Source organism: Silurus meridionalis, chromosome 21, assembly GCF_014805685.1.
Source record: "Silurus meridionalis isolate SWU-2019-XX chromosome 21, ASM1480568v1, whole genome shotgun sequence".
NCBI lineage: Eukaryota > Metazoa > Chordata > Actinopteri > Siluriformes > Siluridae > Silurus > Silurus meridionalis.
Window position 1 is genome coordinate 1,026,575 of NC_060904.1, and position 23,955 is coordinate 1,050,529.

Here is a 23,955-nt window from a genome sequence, read left to right on the forward strand (position 1 = left end):
CATTAATCTCTTTTGTACAAACCTTTTACACACACCACACACACAAACACACAGACGTATGAAATTCCAGTTTTAAACGCACACAGTCGGGCGCTGGGTAACGCAGGATTGTCGTTTTCTCTGTAGTGGGAAGAACATTTGGTTCAGCCCAAGGTGGAGTCGCCCACCTCCTCCTATTAATAGTCCACCCTGAACCACGATGGGGAGCATCGACGCACAAACTCTTTCTCTCTGGGAGGCCCACGGTGGGGCGCTGTGTGGGGCGGTGTGGGGCGGTGTGGGGCGGCGGGGTGCTGTGTAGGGCGGCGGGGCGGTGAGAGCTGGCGCTGCTTATCCTGCTTCTCGCAGCACGGTTCTCATGGTGGTGTTTTCTCAACTTTCTCAACTTTCTCATGGTTTTTGTAAGGCCACCTGTAGCCCCACCCCCTTTCTGGGTTCCTTCCAAACCCAGAAGCCCAGGCCGCTTGCTCGTTAGCCATTACAGCCCTGTAGTTGTGTAGGAATATTATGGGTCTGGATTAGAGGCTTGTGCTGGAGAGAGTAAACACCACTTATCTGCAGGTGGAGAGGCCTATGTGTGTGTGTGTGTGTGTGTGTGTGTGTGTGTGTGTGTGTGTGTGTGTTGACATTTAGACAGAAACACTCGTTCTTCTCCACACCATGTGCTTTTTCTATAAATAATAAGAGCAAAACAAAAAAAGCTACTCAACCCTACAGTTTGTTTCTTCAACGCATTCGGGTTTCATACTGAGAACATTCCAGCCGGTCTCTAAAGTGTGGATGAGCATGATCATGGATCACATCCGTGTGTGTGTGTGTGTGTGTGTGTGTGTGTGTGTGTGTGTGTGTGTGTTCCTGGGATAGACTCCGGATCTGCCCAGATAATATAATATATTCTATTTCCATTTCCTGAGAAATATCTCACTCCCGCCCTCCTGCACAGAAGCTCAAAGCCAAACTTATGAAGTCATGTAATTAAATGTGTGCCTACATGTGCGTATATATACAAACACACAAACACACACACACACACACACACACACACACACACACACACACGGTCGCGTATAAGACACTTCAGGTCTCAGCAGTGAGACGAAACTGAGACCCAAGTTGAACTTGAAGTGCTATTTATGTTTGAGATGGTCGGTATATCCGCTGGGGTGGTGGTGGGAGGAGGGTGGTGTCCGGTGGGGGTCCCACACACACACTTTAATAATGCCCTCCAGTAGAGCTGAACCAGCTGCCGTCTTGAACTTTGGAACCGTGTGACACAGGAGAAATCGGAAGGATTATATCTCTCCGCTTGTGTATTTCCGTCCCCATGGTGTCCAGCGCCAGGTCTGTTTTAAGTCTCTCTTAGTGTCCAGTCGCTCAGACACACACGGACCTGTCCAGGCAGATAGAACACTCTCCATAACCTCCACCAACCATTTCTTTCTCTGGGTCGTCACTATGCACCTGGACGTCCTGACCTCAGACATCGTAGGCATGGTGAGTGCACCAGTGGCGTATCTGTACTTTACTGAACTATTTCCATTTTTATTGTAACTTCACTACATTTCAAAGACAAATCTCTTATTTTTTACTCACTGAAGGTTTCGGGTTCATGATAAGTAAAAGTTTAACTGGACATTTTAACAGGTCATATTTTACTGAGTGTCTCTACTTTTACTCAACTACATGTTTTGTACCGCATCCACCACAGGAGTGCACCTGAACAGAAATGACTTCTCTAAACTGTGTGTATATTCCAATGAAAATCCGATGCATACACAACCGCAGGGCATTTCTTCATCTGGAACTGATAGGAATTTTACATGAGTTTTTACCCAGGAAATGTGCTGTCCATAAAACCCCCAGTATTAAAAAATACAACTAAATACATTTCTCACGTACTACATCAAATACAATTACAACGTCATGTCCTACATTTTATTCATTCGTGTTTTATTTTCACTTGAAGACCCGTGGCAGAGCGAGGGATTTTCGTTTATAGGGGTGGCCAGGCAGAGGAGTTACTCTGGGGTGGCACAGAAAATCTCATTATGCAGACAAACATGGAACTTAGCCTTAAATACTTTTTAAAGGATTGAATGTGCACAAATGACAACATGTTTCACAGGACATTGATAAAACTGCACTGATATGATACTTTAAACAAATCCAAAATAAAATTTTTTTGATTTTATAAGAAATCTGTGTTTTTGTTAGATACGTTTTTGTGCTCGAACACTTGGAGTTGATCAAGTTTTCCGGTCCAAACACATCCACATCCAAACACTCCCACATCCAAACACTGACACTGGAGACTCCTTCCATAAGTGTATCATACATCTTCAATGTTTAAAAATCCACACTATTTCTCAGTTACTACAGCAACCATAATGTAGTAAAACCAGCTGCTGTTCTAAACCTATTTAAGACCATCTGACCAATCAGAATCCAGATGTTTATTATTAATATAGTCACAAGGGCAAATTTATTGAACTGGTTTTTCTTTGAAAGTCTGTAAAACGCAATTCAGTTTTTTTAATGCGTTTTTTCTTAACTTTAGTGATGAATGAAGCATTTCTGGATTTTATTCCAGTTTCCTTTTGTCTCTGTACAGAACGACTCATCGACACACATCTGTATAAATCAGTGTAAATCTGCTGGAAGGCCAGCGCTGGTTCTGGCTCAGAGTTCAAACGCAGACGTTAGCTGTGATGGAGGAAGTGTGTGTGTGTGTGTGTGTGTGTGTGTGTGTGTGTGTGTGTGTGTGTGTGTGTTTGCGTTTCGTAGTTTATTTCCATAGAAGTGGCTGAACGCAGGGATTTTTCCGGCCTGTTAATTGGGATCAAAGCGGCGTCCCGTGGGAGCGTGTTGGTGTTTTCTAGGCAGGAGTTTTTATGGATGTCCTTTGCCTCTGTTCCACTTACAGTTCAGGAGAATAAGATTTGACTTGCAGGGAAGTTTTTGTAACCTCATGGCGGATACAGCACACATCTGGAATGATAACCGACTCATTCTTTTTAAAAACATTACGTTGTGCTGGAACAATCATTTCTTCAGTTTATATTTATTTTATATCTGATGTTAAAGTTGGGACAGTGTGTGTGAAATATACATACGTAAATATACACAATTATATACATGGGGCATAAATATACATCTCCGTGGCACACCAAACTGAAATAGTCTCATAACTGACAATGAAAATTCTGGCAGAAACCCAACAATGATGATCATCATGAGAATTGTAGTGATTATTGTTATTATTATTATCATCATCAACATCATCACTCTCTCCTACAGGAGCGTCAACGTCTGGAAACCATCCTCAGTCTGTGCTCAGAACGGGATCAGAGCAGCTCAGCCGTGGCCGACCTGCAGAAGATTAATAAGGAGCTGGAGAAGCTGCAGGTGACTGAGGACGATTCCATATTTTCCGACTCTGCAGAGAACGGCTACGTGTCTGCCGTTTTGGTGGAGCGCCAGGTGCGCCAGCGTCGTTCCAGTGGGCAGCGAGATCTCAGGGCGGAGTCACCTGCCGGGAATCTTCATGGCTCCGCCCCCACCCCGTCCCCTAGGCAGGCGCGTATTAACAAGGTGGGATTTCCAGGCGCCGTTTTCCTTATTAGTTTTGGCTTCAGAGAATAAGCTCCACCCATGAACCCATTTATATTTATTGTAATGTCAGTTATTAATATTGAACTTATTCCACGATTACAGAACAGTTATATATTTATAAATATAAGCATAATAAACTTGACAGAGGATATACTGCCTCCTAGTGGTGTGGTGGAGAATTGTTCCTGATGAATGTGTTATTTTTTACAAATATAAAAGCTACCTATAAAGTGCCAACTCTCAAACCCAACAAATTCTCAATAGTAATTATGTTGTGTACAAACGGCCTCCACTTTTTTGCTGATTTTTGTTGTGAGTATCGTAGTTTCTTTGCAGATTTAGTAAACTCTGCTCATTTGTTAAGACATTCCGAGACTGTTCAGGTCACATCCTTTCCACATATGACCTTTTTTAGCCATGCATTCGAGCACACACTCCTGCTTTCACACACTCCATCGCACACAGGAATGCACGGGACAGGGGGAGGGGCTAATTATAACTACATGTATGTTTTTGTAGCAGATTTTTTTGCTCTATGTCTGGGTTTTGTATAGTAAAATAGGTTGTAAAAGATTTCTCTGTATGAAATTACAGTATTCAGGAACACTCCAGGACAATTCCAGAGCTCCCAGTGGATTACCGACTTACACTTTACATCGTTTTTTTCTTTTAATTTGTCACTTTTCCGTAAATCACATCTGCAATGTGTACAGAGCTACGCAACGAGATGCTGGGAATGATTTCTATCTGCTTTTTCCTTTCTTTTGTTCTTTTTGCATCTGTTTCTATGTTCTTTCTGCTCGCAGTCGTTCTGTTGCTTCACATCCTGCTGCTGCGGGTCTGAGACTCGTTACATAATATAAACTCCGCTCAACTGAGATAAACATCAGTGTCTGAATATACAGAGGTCACGCGCTGGTGTGTGTGTATGTGTGTGTGTGTATGTGTGTGTGTGCTGGTGTAATCGTGCTTAATTTTACCTGTGTGCGCACACACACGCACACACACACACACACACACACACACACACACACACACACATATACACACACACATGCACACTAAATTACTACGTGCACTTTTGAGTGCTTACGTTATACACATAATATATATTTTCTTTACTGAAGCCTAAAAGTAATGTGGTTAATAAAAGTGTGTTTTTTAAGTCATTAATCAACCAAAACAAGTGATTCTGTGTGTCAGGTTAACCTTTTTTTTTTAAGGGTGAGATATTTTTCGGTCTGTACAGTACCTTCTAATATATTTCTGTCCATGAATATGTATTAAATTATTCCCAATAGTCCATTCTCTTAATTTCATAGCATTTCTCTCAGGTTTCCTTTAGTGTCTGTTACGTTGACGTTTCTATCCAATCAGATTTCAGCGTTCATCACATGTTGCCAGGGTCAAATAAATCTTCATTGGTGCCTTCAGACTGAACAGAGCAGAGTAAAGTTCATGCTGCTTACAGGCTGTCGCTTTAACCAATCAGATTTCCAGTCAGGAATCTTCAGGGTCTTCTAGCAGGCATCAGCATTTTCACATCCTTTTTTTTATTTATTTAATAGCTGCATTTTTATTCTACAGTGACTGACAGAGGATTTGGTCGCAGATAAACTTACATGGACATTTACGAGAAGGACTTTTTAAGAAAAGCTGGACATCGTTAGAAGTCACCAAACAGTTCCAAAAAGTTGTAAAGCTTTTTAATGAACCGTTTCTACGTTCTTTCAAGTAGAATTTGCATAAAAACACACAATTTGCCTTCATTTTAAAACCCCAGTAACAACGTAATGCATGGGAAAAAAACACACAAAAATCCCGGGGTGATGTGATATGATGAGGTGAATATCGACGCTTCTGCTGGAGATGATGTATGTAAAGGTGCAGTTGTGGCTCCAGTGAAAGGAGACGTGTTGAATTGTGATCATTGTGTTTGTTGCTTTAGTGATGATGTTCATTCTGACTGTATGAGATCCTGTGTGTGATGCAGCTCTGATCTACTGCACTTCTCTATAATACTGATGGTTTCTACAGACGTGACGTCATAATGATGGGATTAAATATATTATAGTATAGTAGTAGATGCTAGTAAGCTTTTTTTATTACGTTTCGAATGTAGCACAGACTTTCAGACTTTTTTTCTTTATTTTGGAAATGATATGAAAACTTTACACTTGTGGAGCTTACACTGCACTTTCATTGTGGGTGAATTCATCTCCAGCCGCTGTAAGATGGTCGTAGACTTCAGCTTTATTCAATTAAACAGCCTGTGTGGACTTCTGGCGAGGGATCAGAGTTTCCTGCAAAATACCAGCTCGAGAAATGGCTGGGATTTAATCAGATTTTAGGAAATGAAGCGTTTCTGTCGGTTCTGGGGAAATCCACACAATCATGGCCTCATTAGGTTTCGTCTTCAGTGTGTGATGTTGTGCAGTAATGACCAGAATGTTCAGTTTTATAAGCTTGTTAACGTTATTTCCACATTTTTTAGTCTGGAGACAAAAGTTTCATTATGTATGTTTATTTTTGTTTTTATTTGCAGTCTAAAGTTCAGACCGTAATCGAATTCTATTATACAAGTTATAGTTTTTCGGGGTTGTTTTGGAGCATTTCTCGAATCATCATAAAAGCTGCCTTTTTGCATTCAATGATTTATACAATGAACTGATGCTGAGATGTTCTGGGGGTTTCTGTAATAGATTTAACTGTTAGTTACTCATATTTGTGATAAAAATGTGATGTCTTCAGCAGGCAGCCGAGGACGAAGAAGTCCGGTTGAAGCAGGAAGTGACGCGTATTGAAGAGGAGAGGATCCAGGTCCTAAACAACATGGAGGAGCTGGAGCTGAAGATCAAAGAGCTGGACAACCAAATGGACGAATCAATCCAAGAGGTAAAGAGGAGCGAGAGATTCAGAGAGTCTGTGAATAATTTGGTTAATCTGTGATTTAGTGAGTTGGTGGTTGAGAGTCAGTTGGTGAGTCAATGAGTCGTTTAGTGCTGTAAAGAGTCGGAGGTTGAGAGTCAGTAGGAGAGTCAGAGAGTCGTTTGGTGCTGTAAAGAGTCGGTGGTTGAGAGTCATTTGGTGAGTCAGTGAGTCATTTGGTGAGTCAGTGAGTCGTTTAGTGCTGTAAAGAGTCGGTGGATGAGAGTCATTTGGTGAGTCAGTGAGTCGTTTGGTGCTGTAAAGAGTCTGTGGTTGATAGTCAGTTGGTGAGTCACTGAATCGTTTGTAAAGAGTCAGTTGTAAAGTAATTTGATAAGTCAGTGGTTTCCCTCTGCTGTAAATTCATCACTCAAGTGAACATGTTTTTTTTGTTTTTGTTGAAGCCAAAGTTTTTTTTTTCTCTCTCCTCAGAACCCGAGCTTTCTCCAGCAGTCAGTAGTTTTACAGCTTCTTTATGAGACCTCAAGCAGAGAAAATTAGAGCTTTTATGGTCGTGTTTTATGGCTCTCAGACGGCGGAATCGTCCTGCTTATCGCTGGGTTTATTACACACTGTTAATTACGTCACCGTTGTTTTTAATAAAACAACACAAATACTGTAGCTTTAGTGTTTGGATCCACGATCATCAGAAATTTGCTGATATATAATATAAATATAATAGAACATCTCCAAACCTTTACTCAATTTATGGTGTCTGTTTGTGGTCATCTTACCTAAGAGGTGCCAATAGTTTTGGAGATGACTGTAAAATGCTAACTTGGCCGTTTGTGTGTGTGTGTGTGTGTGTGTGTGTGTGTGTGTGTGTGTGTGTGTGTGTGTGTGTAGATGGAGGTGGAACGCGCTCTGTTAGACGGTGAGCAGGAGTCTGAGGCGGCTCAGCTGCAACAGGAGAAGGAAGCTCTGGAGCAGCTGAAGGACAAAATGGCCGACATGGAGAGGAAGGTGCAGGTGGAGAAGTCACAGGTATTTCACTAAACACACACACACACACACACACACACACACATATAACTTTCCTGGCAGCTCATCAGTCAACGGTAGAGTCTCACCATCTCTCTGGTTCACATTCTGTTAGATTCTTATATGTCATGTTCTGAGAAGGTGTGTGTGTGTGTGTGTGTGTGTGTGTGTATGTGTGGAGAAAGCAAAATCAAGCATCTTCCAGTTACATCTGCAGCTGTTTGAACACTCAATGGTTTTTAAGAGACAGGAGATGTTTCACCACGGCTCTGTCGGATTGTGATTTGTCAGAAGGTCAGAAGGTGTTGATCATTTTTATAGAACAGAAGTTCAGGCACCAGTGCAGCTTCAGATCACATGTTTATAGTAATGCATTCATTCTAATACGTTAGCGTTTCTGTAGTAACGGCTCATGCGCAGACAGACAGACACACAGACAGACAGACAGATACTGTAAACAGTGAAGAGTGTGAGAAGTGAATGAAAGTACGAGACAGTTGAGATGGAAATGAAGATCTGACAGTGGAAGCTCATGTTCAGCTCTGAGACACAGTGTTTATTCTTCACTCAATTAAGCCTCGAGCGGAAAACCTAAACTCAGAGTTTTTTCCAAAACAAAGGGATTTTTCACTGTTTTCCTCGTAATATCGAATCAAACGAGGAGCTGAGTCAAAGTTCACCTCCACAAACTACGACTACAAAATGTCACGTCGAAACTTATACTGAGTTTATACCCAGTTTTCCCTGATAGAAAAACAGCATAATCTCAACGCGCACTAATTTCCTTTCATTTTTCTGCTTTTATATGCCACATAATCACCATCTTCAGCATCATCATCATCATCATCATCATCAGTCTCTTCTTTAATATTCCATTGCTGATGGGGGTGTTGGTGACTAACCCCGGCCTCCACACCTGCCCCTGCACTAACGCCTCTGCCCTGTCTGTCTGTCTGTCTCTCTGTCTGTCTCTTTGCCCTGTGTGTGTGTGTGTGTGTGTGTGTGTGTGTGTGTGGTGAAGGACAAAGCCCAGCTTGATGCTGAGCGGTTAAAACTCGAGCGTCTGGCCGAAGTGCTGTCTGAGCAGCGTGCTCAGCTCGACACGTGTCCCGAAGCCCTGAAAGAGCAGCTCGTCCTCCAGCTGTCCAGGGTCAGTACTAAAAACAGTGCCTTCATCCTACTCCTCTTCTTCCTCTTCTCTCTTTCTATCTCTTTTTCTTACCTAATCACTCAATCTTGCTTGCTGGCTCTGTCTGAGTAACAATATAAACACTAAATCCTCACAGTGCTGTGACTGCATGCATCAAACGCACACACACACACACACACACACACACACACACACACACACACAAACACACACACACTTAGTTCACATGCCTGACGACTGAGGCTGCATGAGCTGGAATGGGATGTGTGTGTGTGTGGGTGTGTGTGTGTGTGTGTGTGTGTGTGTGTGTGTGTGTGTGTGTCGAGGTGATGAAATGCAGTGTGTGAAAGTTATGCCTTGCAGCAGGCCGGAGTGACAGCTGTGGTTTTTATGTTGTTGGAGAGTCGGTCGTGTTTTTTGTGTGTGTGTGTGTGTGTGTGTGTGTGTGTGTGTGTGTGTGTGTGTGTGTGTACGATATGCATTTTAAGGTCAGAGGTCAGCGGTGGAAGTGCATGGAGCTGCCGAGACTCGAACAGCATCCGGCAGGAGAGGACGTGTTTGTGAACGTTCCTGTATTTAACTATGAAGAACATTTAACCTTGTGTTTGTGTCTCGAGTCTCTGAGTAGTTGAGAGAAAAGTGCTGGAACTGGTTGGAGTTCATTTGCTATAAATGCGATCAAATCGTGTCGTAAAATCATTAAAGAACATCAGATCTCTGACAAATCACAAACGGCTACCAGCCAGAATTTCACTTTTGACATCTTCATTTATCCACCAGCATCATCAAACATAGTGTTACCATGACTACAACACATTTGCGTAACAGATACGGTGTAGATCTTATACGGTGCTCTGCCCCCTGAACACTTTTTAACATGAGAGCATTAAACATGATCCACATCGAGCTAGGAGATGGTTCTGATTTAAATGTTTTACAGCATTTCATTCCCGAGCTCTCGTTACCCAGAATCATGATGTGAAACACAACCATCGTAAAGATCGTGAGCCGTGACTGAGCTCTCCAGGATTATATTCCAGGAATGACATGGGCATGGCTTGTTAATTTATATATATATATGTGTGTGTGTGTGTGTGTGTGTGTGTGTGTGTGTGTGTGTGTGTGTGTGACGCAGGACGCCGAGACCCTGGAGGTGGAGACGAAGCGCTTTGAGGACCTGGAATTCCAGCAGCTGGAGCGAGAGAGCCGTCAGGACGAAGAGAAAGAGACCCAGACGCAGCAGATCCTCAGAGAGATCGCAGAGTTCCAGCGCAGCACTGTCACTCGCAAGGTAATGAACCATACTCTCTCTGTGTGTGTGTGTGTGTGTGTGTGTGTGTGTGGGTGTGTGTGTGTGTGTGTGCGTGGGTTCAAATCCCAGCACCATTAAAATGGCACTGACATGGGTTGATATTAAAAAGCTTGGAGACTCGTTCTGTTTACAAGAAAGAACTTTATTTATCTATATTTACACACAATCACTTCCAACATAGTCTCCAGCGTCTTTTTTCGAATTGTGTCGAGCATTTTCTATGATTTACACCAGATCTTCATCTTCAGGAAGAGGGTGAAGTCCGCAGGAGCCAAATCTGGCAAGTAGGTTGGGTGTGGATGTCAAGTCAAGAAGCTTTAATTGACATTTTAACCGTATATTGCTGACGCAGTACACAGTGAAATGAGACAACGTTTCTCCAGAACCCTGGTGCTAAATAAAACAACATGAAACTACAAGAACACAATGCATGTTATATGGTACAATGTGCAAAAGAGAGATTTGTATACAAGTGAACTTGTAAATAAACACAAAATGTAAAAACAAACATTTGTGCAAAAACAGCAATAAAATGGATGTGCAGCAATAAAATCGATGAAATCGCAGACGTGGAAACACAAGTGAATCAGAACAGCACCAGTTACACCATTAGTCTCCAAACCTTTTGATACCACTCCGTAATTGTAAGTCGCTCTGGATAAGGACGTCTGCCAAATGCCATAAACGTGTGTTTGCCGTTCTTATAGCTGAGACAAAGCCTCACTTCCTGTTTGCCGGCGATGCTGTCGGATTCTTTGGCCCATTGCAGGCGTAACATTTGGAGTAATTAAAATTCTTTAGACATGCCTGTTCTTCACAAGGATTTCTCTGAAGTTCTGCCAGATTTGCAGACGATTGGAAAATTCTTGTAGAAGAAGGAGTGAACATATTTTTTGTTGCTCAAGATTCAAAGGTTATGACCATAAATGTACTTATGGCACTGGAGCTTTGGGCAGCACTTGGTCCAAGTTTGGTCAGAATTTTCTTTAGACCCTGTGCAATCAGTGTTGCGATTGTTTAACAACATTGTACCAGACAGTTCAGTGGGCTGTCATGGACATCCTAGATCTTCTGTGCTTGGCCTCCTGATTTGGTTTTCTTCAAATTTACTTCAGTTTCATTCTAAGAGAATTTTGCCTATAAGTTTATCCCTGATGAGCGAACCAGTGGTGATGATGGAAAAACTCCCTGAGATGTTATTGATGAAGTAACCTTGAGAAGAACCAGACTCAAAAGAACCCCATCCTCATCTGTCTATTCAATACATTGTTGAGATGTTCTGTTCAGTGATCCAGAGACACTTTTTTTTTTTTTTTTTTCGCCTGCAGGAAAAATTGCTCGCTCTGAAGAAACAGTCCACCCAGATCATCCAGCAGACGCAAAAGGAGAAGGAAAGCTTCCTGAAGGAGAAGAACACCCTCCAGATGATGCTACAGCGGGTGAGAGATGCAAAAACACTATTAGGAAGGTGGAACCAGTTGTGTCTCGTTCATTCTGATTAAAGTTCTTTTCCTTTTTTTTTTTTACAGGAAAAGGAGAATCTTCACAACCTGGAGAAGAAATATAGTGAGCTCACAGGGGGGCGGAGCTTCCCCATCAACCCTCTCAGTATGAAGGAGGTACAGTGTGAAATCATCTGCCAATCAAAAAGCCGCGTTGAAAAAGAACTTGCGACAGTGTTTTTAAACAAGAACCTGAACGCTAATGGATAAAAGCGATCTTTAATAAGCGTTAGCATTCAAGAGTTTATTTGTTTGCTGACTATTCAATTAACGTAACTAAAATTCTGGTATTTTTCATATTCATGCTTTAATGATGGGATAGAAGTTTCCATTTGCAACCCGTATTGTAGAAGGACACGCCCTTTAAGAGATTGCAGTGGAAACAGGGTCTCTCTTCTTTTCCATGTTGTTCCAGGACAGCTCCTTATTGGCTGATGTATGTCAGCCTTGTAGTGAGCTTAGCCATGCCCACCACCTCTCACTACTTCCTGTTGATATCGTGGCCTTTTCCTGCCTCTTCTCCTTTCTATCCATTAAAAGTGCAGAGGTACTGCTTGGTGTTTGCGTCTGCGTTTGCGTCTGCGATTGTGTCTGCGCTGCACGTCTCCTCCCCTTTACCTCTAACACCCTGCTTTATCTGATCTACCATTATTTTCCATTAATGTTTTGACTCCGAAATGTCTGTGCTCTTAACCCTGCATATCTCCCCCCCTATTTCTTGAATGGTCTCTTCCACAGGGTTATGTCACAGTGAGTGAGATCAATGAACTCTATGCCAAATCAGGGGTAGAATCAACCCCCGGCCAAGTCAGCCCCAATGCCCCTGAATGTCTCAGCGCTGGGGCCGAACCCGGGCCCTGTACTGAAGACGACAGAGGTCCCTCAGGAGAGGACGAGGTGTGTGATGATGCGTCTGCACGCTAGCACAAACGTTGCAGTTGTCTGAGCTCATTTGAATATTAATGAGTCTTTAATGTGTTTAATGGAATGGAATCGGTTCAGAAATAATTAATATTAATATTTACACTTTTTGAAAATTGTTTATTAGTTCTAGACATTCTATAAATCTATAATAAGATTTTTTTAATTCTTCACTTTGTTGGAGGGTTCTTCAGACTCAGGGTTCGAGAGTTGCAGGGCTCTCCAGACTCAGGGTTCTAGGGTTACAGGGTTCTCTAGTCACAGAGGTCAGTAGATGCAGGATTCTATAGTTGCAGGGTTTTCCAGACTCAGTATTTTCCAGTTGCATGGTTCTCTAGGGCAGGGTTCTCCAGACTCAGGGTTCTTCAGTCTCATGGTTCTAGGGTCACAGAGTTTTCCAGTTACAGGGAGCTCTAGACACAGGGTTTTCCAGACTAAGGGTTTTCCAGTTGCATGGTTTTCCAGACGCAAGGTTCTCCAGTCGCAGGGTTGTAGAGTTGCAGGGTTCTCCAATGGCAGGGCTCTTTAGACACAGGGCACTAGAGATGCAAGTTTCACCAATTGCAGGGTTCTCCAGGGCAGGGTTCTCCAGTGTCAGTGTTCTCCAGTCACAGGGTTCTCCGGTTGTTAGGGAAACTTTCAGTTCCCAGGAGCAGAACTGAATATTTTAATATTTTTATAGAATGACTTCAGCTCTGTTCAATAACATTTGGAAATGTGTGTTTTATCAAGTCACTGTGTTTGAAGATGTGTTTTCTTTCTCTCTCTCCTTCTCTTCCTTTACTCATCTTTTCTTTCAAAGCTGTGCCCTTCTTCCTGCTTTCGCTCCGCCACTAAACTCGTCTCTGTGCACTGGCCGGAGGAAATGGTGACCTTTCTTGGTCCTTCTCCTCTCCCCGACTCTCTTCCTTCTCCTCCTCCTCCTCCTCCTCTCCCTGCCAAAAAACACTCACGCCACAGGCAGGTAAACCGTGCGTAAGATTAAACACAGGTGTCAGAGAGTGTGTGTGTGTGTGTGTGTGTGTGTGTGTGTGTGTGTGTGTGTGTGTGTGTGTGTGAGTGTGTGAGTGTGTGTGAGTGACATGTGTCTCTGTGTTTCTCTGCAGCATTTCCGGAGCCTGGAGGAGAGGAAGAGATTGTGTAAAGAAGGCCACATGTGTGACACGATTCCTCGGAAAAAATCCCAGACTGTGATCAGCTCTCAGTTCAACTGCGCAACACTGGGCCGTAACACACCTAATAAAGTGAGAACACACACACACACACACACACACACACACACACACACTCACACATGCTCACACATGCACACACACACACACACACACACACACACACACACACACACACACACACACACACACACACACACACACACACACACACACACACACACACACACACACACTGTCACCCTCATGTAAAGTTTATATCTGTATATTATAACCAAACACACATATATAATTACTCTCTCTCACACACACACACACTCACACACACACACACACACACACACACACACACACACACACACACACACACGCACACACACTGTCACCCTCATGTAAAGTTTATATCTGTATATTATAACCAAACACACACATATATAATTACTCTCTCTCACACACACACACACACACACACACACACACACACACACACACACACACACACACACATATATATATATATATATATATATATATATATATATATATATATATATATATATATATAATCATACAATTGCTCTCTTATGTAAATTTATATACACACCTAAACACAGACACACACATATATACACTGATACACTCCTATAATTACGCACTCACACACACAGAGTTGCTCTCATATATAAACACCTATAAACACACACTCACACACACACACTCACACACACACTGTATATATGATTGTGCTCTTGTGGTTCACTCATTTTTCTTTCTTTCTTTCTTTCTTTCTTTCTTTCTTTCTTTCTTTCTTTCTTTCTATTTCAGTCTCATCTGCCTTTAGTGCAGAGCTCCAGCTGTGGCAGCGTCTTAAACCGAGTCCTCAACATGTCCCCGAAAGACTCGGAAACACGCCGTCTACACAAGGGTTAGGATCACACACACACACACACACACACACACACACACACACACACACACACACACTTTCTCTCATTATCCCTTCTTTCTGAAGCAGTAGTATAGAGTGTAGAAGCGGTGGTAGAAGAGGTGAAGGACGATGTTTTTTGCAGCAGAAACATCTCAGAGAAGCCGGATGATACCGTTCCCCTTGAAGTCGTCTGATTATCAGATTCAGTGTGGGGGAAATAATTATTTGATCAAGTGCTGATTTTGTAAATTTACCCCCTTACAAAGAAATAAACTAGATAAAGCTAAATTTTTGATGATAGGTTTATTTTAACAGAGAGAAAAAGATTATAAAAAAATCCATAAAAAACATTAAGGAAAGCTCTTTGGTCTCGCCCATGGTGGTGAAGAAGTTTAAATGGAAGCAGTTGATTCTGTGACTGGAGTCTTTTATACACATAATGAGTTGATATCAGGAGAACTTTAAAGGTACAGGACTATTTTGGGTATGTGTAAGTCAGAATTCTTGGGGATGAAATACTCACTTTTAATCAAACACAAATAATTGATATATAATATTTTTTTTTTAATAAAATATTTATATATAAATATTTTATATAATATTTTATATTATAAAATAAACCTACCAAATCGTAGTCTGTTCATTTCTTTGTGAGGGGATAAATTTACACTTTCAGCGAGTCAATCCCACATCACACAATCCTGCTTTATTTCCTGTTACAATAAAAACCGTTATTTTTCGCCATGACTGGAACGTGATTAAGGGATTCGTAATGTCTATAAACGTCTTCTGTGTGTGTGTGTGTGTGTGTGTGTGTGTGTGTGTGTGTGTGTGTGTGTGTGTTCTTCCTCAGCGATGACGTGTTTACCAATTAGGTGCCGTCTGTAATTTTCCGAAGTGTTTCAAACCCTCTGATCGTTTATACATAAGATACTTAAGCTCCACCCACAAGTCAGAATAGATAAGTTTTAGCTCCACCCCCTTTTTCTTAATAGGAAGCACGTTTATAATAGAGGTCTGAGCTCAGATTCATCTCAAGATTTCTTTCTTCATGTAAACAAAAAAGCACCATAAAATAATTAGATGTTTATTGCCTTACGAACACGTGAGAAAACGTGTGTAATGTTATCGAATGCTTTATAAAGGTTTAACGAGCATCCGTTCATCCTCAGAAGAGCGCTGATTCAAACATCTTGAAGAACTTAATTCACGTTATTCCTGAACATTACGAACGATTTGATGTATTATTTATTTATTTATTTATATTTTCCACGTCGTGTAGAAGAACCCGAGACGCTCTGCGAGGCTTCGTGGACATCTCGAGTCGTCTTGGTGTGGCAATTGTGTTTACGCGATTTCCCGGATTTGTTTATTCTTCTGCGGAGATAGTGGAGGAATGTTGGAGGATGATGAGAGGCAGGAAATTCTCTCAGGCCATTACAGATGCGTCTTTCAAATGGATAAAAAAATTTCCTCTTTTTTTTTAATCATTCTCAAAGAATAATATATAGAAAAAAATATAAATAAGACAATAATAAATTCAGAATATATACTGTATATTTTTCTAATGGGAAATTCATTATTTATTAAATTATTTTACATAAAAAATAATATTTGTAATACGTTTTGAAATAAAGAAATAATTAAGAAATAAATTAAAATAAATTCATTCCTTGCATTCGTGTTCTGCCTTATCGCCTGAAGTCGTAGAGTGTGTGTGTGTGTGTGTGTGTGTGTGTGTGTGTGTGTGTGTGTGTGTGTAATTGGGACTCCCGGGAGTGGATTTATCAGTGAGGTGGGCGTATCTGTGGTTCTCTTTGAGGGTTCTGATGTGTATCAGGGTTCCTGAGCTGCTTCAGATCCGTTACTGTTGCGGTGCCTGAGCTTCTTAAAGAACCTTCTGGAGTTTGGGTTTGTGTTGGCTCTTCGGAAGGTTCTGTGTGTGTGTGTGTGTGTGTGTGTGTGTGTGTGTGTGTGTGTGTGTGTGTGTGTGTGTGTGCGCGCTGCACCGTGGCTGGTGTGTGTGAGCAGAGTGAGGGGCCGCATGCTCAGGTCATGAGCACAGCGCTGCCTTTCAGTAATGGAGAACATGTGGCTGGAAAGGACGCATCTGGACGATCAGGTAAACGAGTGAAAGAAGGAGGGATGAGGATAGAAAATATGGAGAGGTGGAGGGGACAGAGAACACTTTCAAAATCTTGTAGTTTAGGAAAGTTATTTCAGTGTATCGCATGATTTTAATCAATTCTTCTTCAGGAATTTTTGGTTTTCCTTCTCTCTTTCTATCTCTCTTTGTTTTTCTTTTCGTTCCTATCATTATGTCTCCCTTTCTTTCTTCCTCTCTTCCTCTTTATCTTTCTTTTCATTACTTTTATGCATTCTCTTTATATACTTCTTGAAAACTGTCTCTCTTTCTGTCCCTCTCTCTTTCTTTCTCTATCATTCCATCTCTCTCTATCTGTCTGTCCCTCCCTCCCCTTCCCCTCTCTTTCTATGTGACTCTTTCTAATTTCTTTTCTTTCTTCTCTTTCTCTGTTGCTGTCTCCATTATTTCATCTCTTTCTATCTGTCTTGCTCTCTTTTTTCCTCTGTGTCTGTCTATTTCTCTGTTTCTGTCACTCTCCTTCTTTCTCTCTCTCTCTTTCTGTCTCTCTATATATCACACCATCTGACTTACTGTCTTTCTTTCTCTCTCTTTTTATCTCTCTCTCTCTCTCTCTCTCTCTCTCTCTCTCTCTCTCTCTCTCCATCTGAATCTCAGGTCAGAGTCAGCAGCTGGTGAGTGAAGACCAGCGCTCCAGACTCACCGAGCTCGGGGTCCGAGCTGCCTCGCAGTCCAACGTCTACCTGGACTCCATAAGTTACCGTGACAACGGCTTTGACACGTTCAGCGTGGACAGCTCGGACAGCATGGAGACCAGCATCTCCGCCTGCTCGCCCGACAACGTCTCCAGGTCAGACGCTCTCGCACGTCTTGGTGGGGTTCTCCAGGGGTTTATAATGAAAAACATCCGAAGCACTCGGTCCTGATTATAGTCAAAGAGCTTGTTGTCTCCATTGCTGGGTTCTGAAGGTTCCTCAAGATCAGGCTGAAGATCCTTAGAAACACAGCTGAGGGACCTTTCAGAGATCTTTGTTTAGGCTTAAATGAAAACGCGTCATTATGACCTCGTTCATCATCAACATGTGTGTTTACACTCAACATGCTCGTGTGTGTGTGTTTGTGTGTGTGTGTGTGCGTGTGTGTGTGTGTGTGTGTGCGTGTGTGTGAGGCCCAGAGCTGGACTAATGCAAAGCGTGTGCTGAACTGCAAAGAGAGAACAAGAGAGAGGGGAGAGGGGGGAGCACGAGGGAGAGAGAGAGAAAAAGGGATAGAGGGAGAGAGAAAGAGGGAGAGAGATAGAGAGAAAGAAAGAGGGAGAGAAAGAGGGAGAGAAAGAGGGAGAGAGAAAAAGGGAGAGAGAGAGAGAGAGGGAGAGAGAGACAGGGAGAGAAAGAGGGAGCAAGAGATCGCGTTGTTCTTCACCTCCTCCATCCCTCAGCCCCAGGACCGAGAGGAGCTCAGATTACACCAGGAAAAGTTACAGGAAACAGATTTAGGGAATTTTTTCTTCTCAGTTTGAATGTAATGAAGAGCAGAGTCCCGCTCTCTCGCTCTCTCTCTCTCTCGCTCTCTCGCTCTCTCTCGCTCTCTCTCTCGCTCTGTCGCTCTCTCTCTCGCTCTGTCGCTCTCTCTCTCTTGCTCTCTCGCTCTTCTGCATGTCTTTGTGTCGTGCTCCAGTGTTTTTCTCCAGGATCCAGGACGGATATGGATTTAGTTTTGATTCAGGAACGTCGGTAAGGAACCTGAAAGATGAGCGAGAACATGTGGAGATGTTGGCATTTGTTAAATGTGTGGTTGTAGCATGATTAATGAGGAGATGGATATGGAGATGGAGGAGGATATGGATGAGAAAATAGAGCATGGGATGAATGAATGAGGTAATAAACGAAGAGATGGATGGGTTGTGATAGATGAATGAGGTAATGGATGAGGAGAGGATGAGTAGATGGACAAGATATGGACAAGGAGATGGATGGGAAGATGGATGAGGAGATGGATGAAGGAGGTAATGGATAAGGAGATGGATGAATGAGGAGATGTGTAAGTAGATGGATTAAGAAATGAATGAAGAGATGGATGAGTTGTAATGAGGAGATGAATGAGGAGGTGGATAAGGAGATAGATAAATAGAAGGATGAGGAAATGGATGAATTGTGACAAGAAGATGTATGAAGAGATGGATGAAAGGAGAGAGATGAGTAGATGGATGAAGGGATGGACTATGAGAGGATTAATAGATGTATGAATAGATGAATGAGGAGATCCTTCTTCAATTTTAAGCCGCGCTTTCACAGGTCTAAAGTGATGGTGAGAGCACAGTGTGGGTCAGGAGCCCAGGATCTTCCCAGGAACCAACTCAGTAATCAGGTAGACCAGACCTAATGGTAGAAGACTAATACTGTACTGCCTCTTGGTTTCTCATCTCATTTAAACAAAAAAGACAAGAGGAACCTGAACAGGAACAGTGTATGGTCGTGCAAAAGAGGTTCCTCAAGGGTTCTTTGGAAAGTTCTGGCTTCTAGCTTTGGAAAACATAACTAGAAGGGCAACATTATGTTGTAGAGAATTTTGAGCTTTCTTTAGAGGAACATGCTGGAAATGAAGCTTCTACAGTCGGTTGAGTTTGAGACAGAGCTGAGGTTTGGATCAGACGGAGGGTTGAAGGAGAGTGTAAAGGGGTACATTTTGATGGAGTCTGAGCACATCGATGGGTTTCACATGTTACATTAAAGGTTTTAAAGTGGAAAACGTCGGAATCTAAATCTGAGCTCGTCCTAATGCATTCCAGAACCGAGCAGCTTGATTGGTTCCTCCTGCGCTCTTCAAAACAATGTGTTTATTTTGGGAATGTTTTTTTTTCCGGAGTCTGCGGCGTAGTGTGTCATGCAGGGGTGTGAGGTGAGAAGTTCTCACGGATGTTTTTTGGTTTCATGCAGCGCCAGCACCTCCAACGTGGCCAAGATCGAGGAGATGGAGCGACTGCTGAGGGAGGCTCAGGCTGAGAAACACCGACTACTGGAGCACAGGGTGAGCAACGTTCTCCAAATCATGGTCCTCTGCAGGCCATAAACCCGTCTGTGAAACGTGTTTGTGTTTAACTGTGAGTTCGTCGATTGTTAAAAGTCACATGACAGTCAGATCTACAGAGGAGCTAATTGGGAAACCAGACGTTCTCCCTGCACCAGTCTTGGGCTTTCAGAACAAAAGCAAGTCGTCTGTTTGCGTGCGAAGCTGCGACTTTGACGTCCGTGTTTATATCGTTATGTTTTATATCGAACATGTAAAACATTTTTCAACCGACAGTAAAAAAACGTACACCAGATTTGAGTCGCCGGATTTGTTTCAGATTTGTCATTTGCCAAGATTTAGTATTGGAATAATTTTGAATATTAATGAGGCTTAATTAATTAATGAGTATTATTTATTTTCATTTTGTTTTATCATTTTCTCAGAGTTCACACCTTTTAGAAGCCCAGGCACTTGTGATGCTGTGGCCTGTGGTGTTTTGTGGGCGTGGCTTTCTGAGAAACGTTTCTGCTGGATTTTATAAGTTAACTAAAAGGTTTTTTTTTACGCTTAGGAGCGAGAGATAGAGATCCGGCGTCAGGCTCTGGAGGAGGAGCGCAGGAGGAGAGAAGATCTGGAGAAACGACTGCAGGAGGAAACGAGTCGAAGGCAGAAGCTCATTGAGAGGGAAGTGAAGCTACGTGAGAAACAAAGAGCTCAGGTGAGAGAGAGAGAGAGAGAGAGAGAGAGTTGAATTCTATACACTGTGCATTCGGTTTATTTCTTTGTGAAATTGATTTGGGGGCGGAGATAAATAGTTTTGATGTCACAAAAACTAACTTTAGTGCTGTGGACCAATCACAGCCAATATGCAAATTATTAGAATTTGGCATTGTGGAAATCTGCACATTAGCTTAACTCCAGTTGCTAGCACAGCTATATCATGGGTAACGAACGGAGGTGTGGTTGCCATGGTAACATGGGGTAATTCTAAAAGGCTGTTTGTAAAATAAACATGTGATGCCGAGCTGGACGTTGACCTTTAGCCCCTGCTCACAGTCGCGTCCTCTGACCCGCTACCTGCCCGTGAGGAAGGACGACTTCGACCTGCGCAGCCACATCGAGTCGGCCGGACACAACATCGAGACGTGCTACCACATCTCCATCATGGAGAAGACGTGCCGCGGATTCCTTATCAAGATGGGAGGAAAGATTAAGACGTGGAAGAAGCGCTGGTTCGTCTTCGACCGCAACCGCAGGACGCTGTCGTACTACGCAGGTCAGAATGCACGCCCTTGCTGATGGGTACACATACACACACACACACACACACACACACACACACACACACACACAGACGTATGCACACGTGTGTTGTCCTGAGTCCCATCAAACCTGATATATCGTATTTGTTACCATGGCAACAGATAAACACGAGGCAAAGCTGAAAGGAGTGATCTACTTCCAGGCCATAGAGGAGGTTTATTACGATCATTTAAAGAACGCACACAAGGTAGATTCTTCTCCTGAACTTATTAAAACGTAATCATTAAAGTCTTGTATTTTTTGTTTATTTTCTGTACACTCTTCCACCACATGGGGGCAGCAGTGTGTCATTTCTGCATTTCTTCTCCTCAGAGCCCGAATCCGTCCTTAACGTTCAGCGTAAAGACTCACGATCGCGTGTACTACATGGTGGCTCCGTCCCCCGAGGCCATGCGGATCTGGATGGACGTCATCGTCACAGGAGCCGAGGGATACACGCAGTTTATGATTTAGACACGTGTGCGTGTGTGTGTGTGTGTGTGTGTGTGTGTGTGCCTTAAAGACTTTACCCAGTGATTTTGGTGTTGCTGGATCACGTGACCCACGTCATGATCGCATGTGCAGTGCAAAGGTTTTCCTACAGCTGTGGTGGTTTTTTTTTTTATCTAAAGTGCCTTGAGATTTCAGATGCTTGTGAAGCTGATCTTCATGTGGCTTGGTCAGATGTCCACCGAAATGACGGACTCTGATTGGTTGAGACATCACGCTCACAAGACCTACAGTTTAAACATAACATCTTTTAACATTGTGTTTCATTAGGAATTGATTTTGTGTGTGTGTGTGTGTGTGTGTGTGTGTGTGTGTGTGTGTGTGTGTGTGTTGGTCTTTAGGGATGCACAGTAACAGCAGCATTAAAGATGCGGTCTGTCATTTTCAAAACAGTCTTAAACCCAGGCAAAATTTATCAAAAGAGTTGTGTTATTCTTTAAAAGTTAGCTCCGCCTACAAGTCAGTATATATAGACGAGGTGTACATATGACATTAAACATTTGTCGTTAAACTACAAAACTACTATAAAACTTTGGTCAATGTTTTTTATTGCAGTTCACATTTTATACAACAGAGGGTGCTAAAATCCCAGACTGCAACTAATTATTATTATTATTTTAATACCAAAGAATTTACCTAGAATCACACACAATATCATGTGTGTGTGTGTGTGTGTGTGTGTGTGTGTGTGTGTGTGTTTACAGATATATGCCTGGCATTTATGTCAGTCAACTATAGATTTAGTTTTGTAATCTTTATATAAACAAACGGTGCTAAAAGCTTACAAACAAACTTACAACAAGTGCTCTATGTTTTTGGCCAAATCCTCTATAAAAATTCAGAAATAATTCATTATTTTTACAAAATGTGAAACATTTCATGTATCCAGGATCTGTCATTTTTGAAAAACTTTTTAACTTTACAAATATAATTTTTTCATATGCTAGTAAAGAGGATTTAGTGTGTTTATATCTCACTTGCTCTAGTACTGTGTATTATACTCTTTTTTTCTCTATATGTATGTTTTATATATAATTGAAAAGATATCAATATTTTCTGAATTACTGTATAAAGCTTTATACGCGTAAGTTTTTCGCCTGCCTCCCTGCTGCAAAATATACACACTTATTTCAAAAAACCACTAATGCTTTCTTAAAAAAAATTATTATTATTATGGTTATAATTTTTTTTTATGAATAATTCCAATATTCGGGATAAATTCGGGAAAAATCTGTGAACTGTACATAGACCACCAGCAGGGGGCAGTAAAAGCTGGAGACACTCCAATAATGAATAAATAACAATAAATAATAAAAAGGAATGACAATAATTATAAACCTCTAAATGCTTTTCTCTGCTGTATATTTGATTTTTCTCGTTTTTAATTGTTATTTATGCCGTTATTCTGCATGCACGTGTATTTTTTCTGCATCTGGAACAATAAAACCAGGAAACAGAGACCACAAGCGTGGTTTTTATTTCTTTTTCTTGTTTTGTGATGTACTCAGTGACAGAAGAATGCAGTATTTTATTTCCTGTGGTTTTATTTTGTTAAATTACAGAAAAAGTATTGGAGAAGTAAAACTCTGTCCTGAAGATTTCACTGGAGACACTAAAGACTCCTTGCATGAGTTGAACAAATGTCTCCTTGCAGAGTTTTTCATTCTCATCTTTTATTTCACTTTGAAATGCATTCAGGGAGAGAGTCTAGGTGAGGCTGGATCTGACCTGGGTTCATGTGTGGTTCTGTGAGGTTTTGAGGTGAAACTCTGACCTCTGCTCATGTGTGGTTCTGATGCAGGAGGCCGGTGAGGAGACATGTCTCTGTGGAAGCACATGTGAGGATCTGGTCAATTATTTTTACGGCTGGTCTCAGGGGAAGCTTTAGCCTGTGGTTAGAGCAGCACGGAGATGTGAAGATGGACAGATGGATGGAGAGGGAGGGATGGAGGGATTTTCTGCTCTGTGAGGTGTGAATATTTCATCAGCATTTCTTCAACAAATGGGACGTTAGGACGCGATTCAGGGGGTTTAGTGCTGTAATTTAGAGACTGTCGTTTTAAACAAGGAATGATTTAACAGAGCCTCTGTGTGTGTGTGTGTGTGTGTGTGTGTGTGTGTGTGGAGGGGGTGGTCTGCTGAAAAGACACATTTATATACATATACACTACATCTAAAGGTTTGAGATGCTTTGCAAATATTTCACATTTAGTCTCCATTTGCTGTTATAATAAACTTCACTCTTCTGAGAAGATGTTCCTCTGGATTTTGTGGAGATTCATTCAGTCACAAGGGTGTTAGTAAAGTCAGGTACTGATGTAGGTGAGGTAAGGAGACCTGGGGTGAACATTTATCATTCAATTGGGTTGGAGCTCTATATATCTATATCTCTATATGAATATCTTCCACATCTTCCAAAACATGGAAAGCAGATCTTTACGAGTGAACTTCTCTCTCTGCTTGGTAGCGCTCTCCTGGAGGTTGGAGTCTCCCGGGTGTCTCCCGGAGGTTGGTGTCTCCCGGA

General features: G+C 42.0%; 1 protein-coding gene across 7 annotated transcripts in view; it reads left to right on the forward strand.

The window, feature by feature from the left end:
• Window positions 1-22,030, forward strand: part of phldb2b (pleckstrin homology-like domain, family B, member 2b) — a 42,811-nt gene extending 20,781 nt beyond the window's left edge. For 4 of the 7 annotated variants that reach the window (XM_046877693.1, XM_046877691.1, XM_046877696.1 and 1 more), the window contains 16 exons: window positions 3,298-3,591; window positions 6,364-6,507; window positions 7,387-7,524; window positions 8,543-8,671; window positions 9,807-9,962; window positions 11,312-11,422; window positions 11,513-11,602; window positions 12,224-12,382; window positions 13,513-13,650; window positions 14,404-14,503; window positions 17,268-17,460; window positions 19,547-19,637; window positions 20,191-20,337; window positions 20,676-20,895; window positions 21,044-21,129; window positions 21,255-22,030. In XM_046877693.1, coding sequence (XP_046733649.1) covers window positions 3,298-3,591; window positions 6,364-6,507; window positions 7,387-7,524; window positions 8,543-8,671; window positions 9,807-9,962; window positions 11,312-11,422; window positions 11,513-11,602; window positions 12,224-12,382; window positions 13,513-13,650; window positions 14,404-14,503; window positions 17,268-17,460; window positions 19,547-19,637; window positions 20,191-20,337; window positions 20,676-20,895; window positions 21,044-21,129; window positions 21,255-21,395 — 2,337 coding nt within the window. In that variant the 3' untranslated portion in view covers window positions 21,396-22,030. The remainder of the gene's footprint in view (window positions 1-3,297; window positions 3,592-6,363; window positions 6,508-7,386; window positions 7,525-8,542; window positions 8,672-9,806; window positions 9,963-11,311; window positions 11,423-11,512; window positions 11,603-12,223; window positions 12,383-13,512; window positions 13,651-14,403; window positions 14,504-17,267; window positions 17,461-19,546; window positions 19,638-20,190; window positions 20,338-20,675; window positions 20,896-21,043; window positions 21,130-21,254) is intronic. The other 3 variants (XM_046877692.1, XM_046877694.1, XM_046877695.1) reach the window with 3 other exon arrangements.
• Window positions 22,031-23,955: the final 1,925 nt, after the last annotated feature.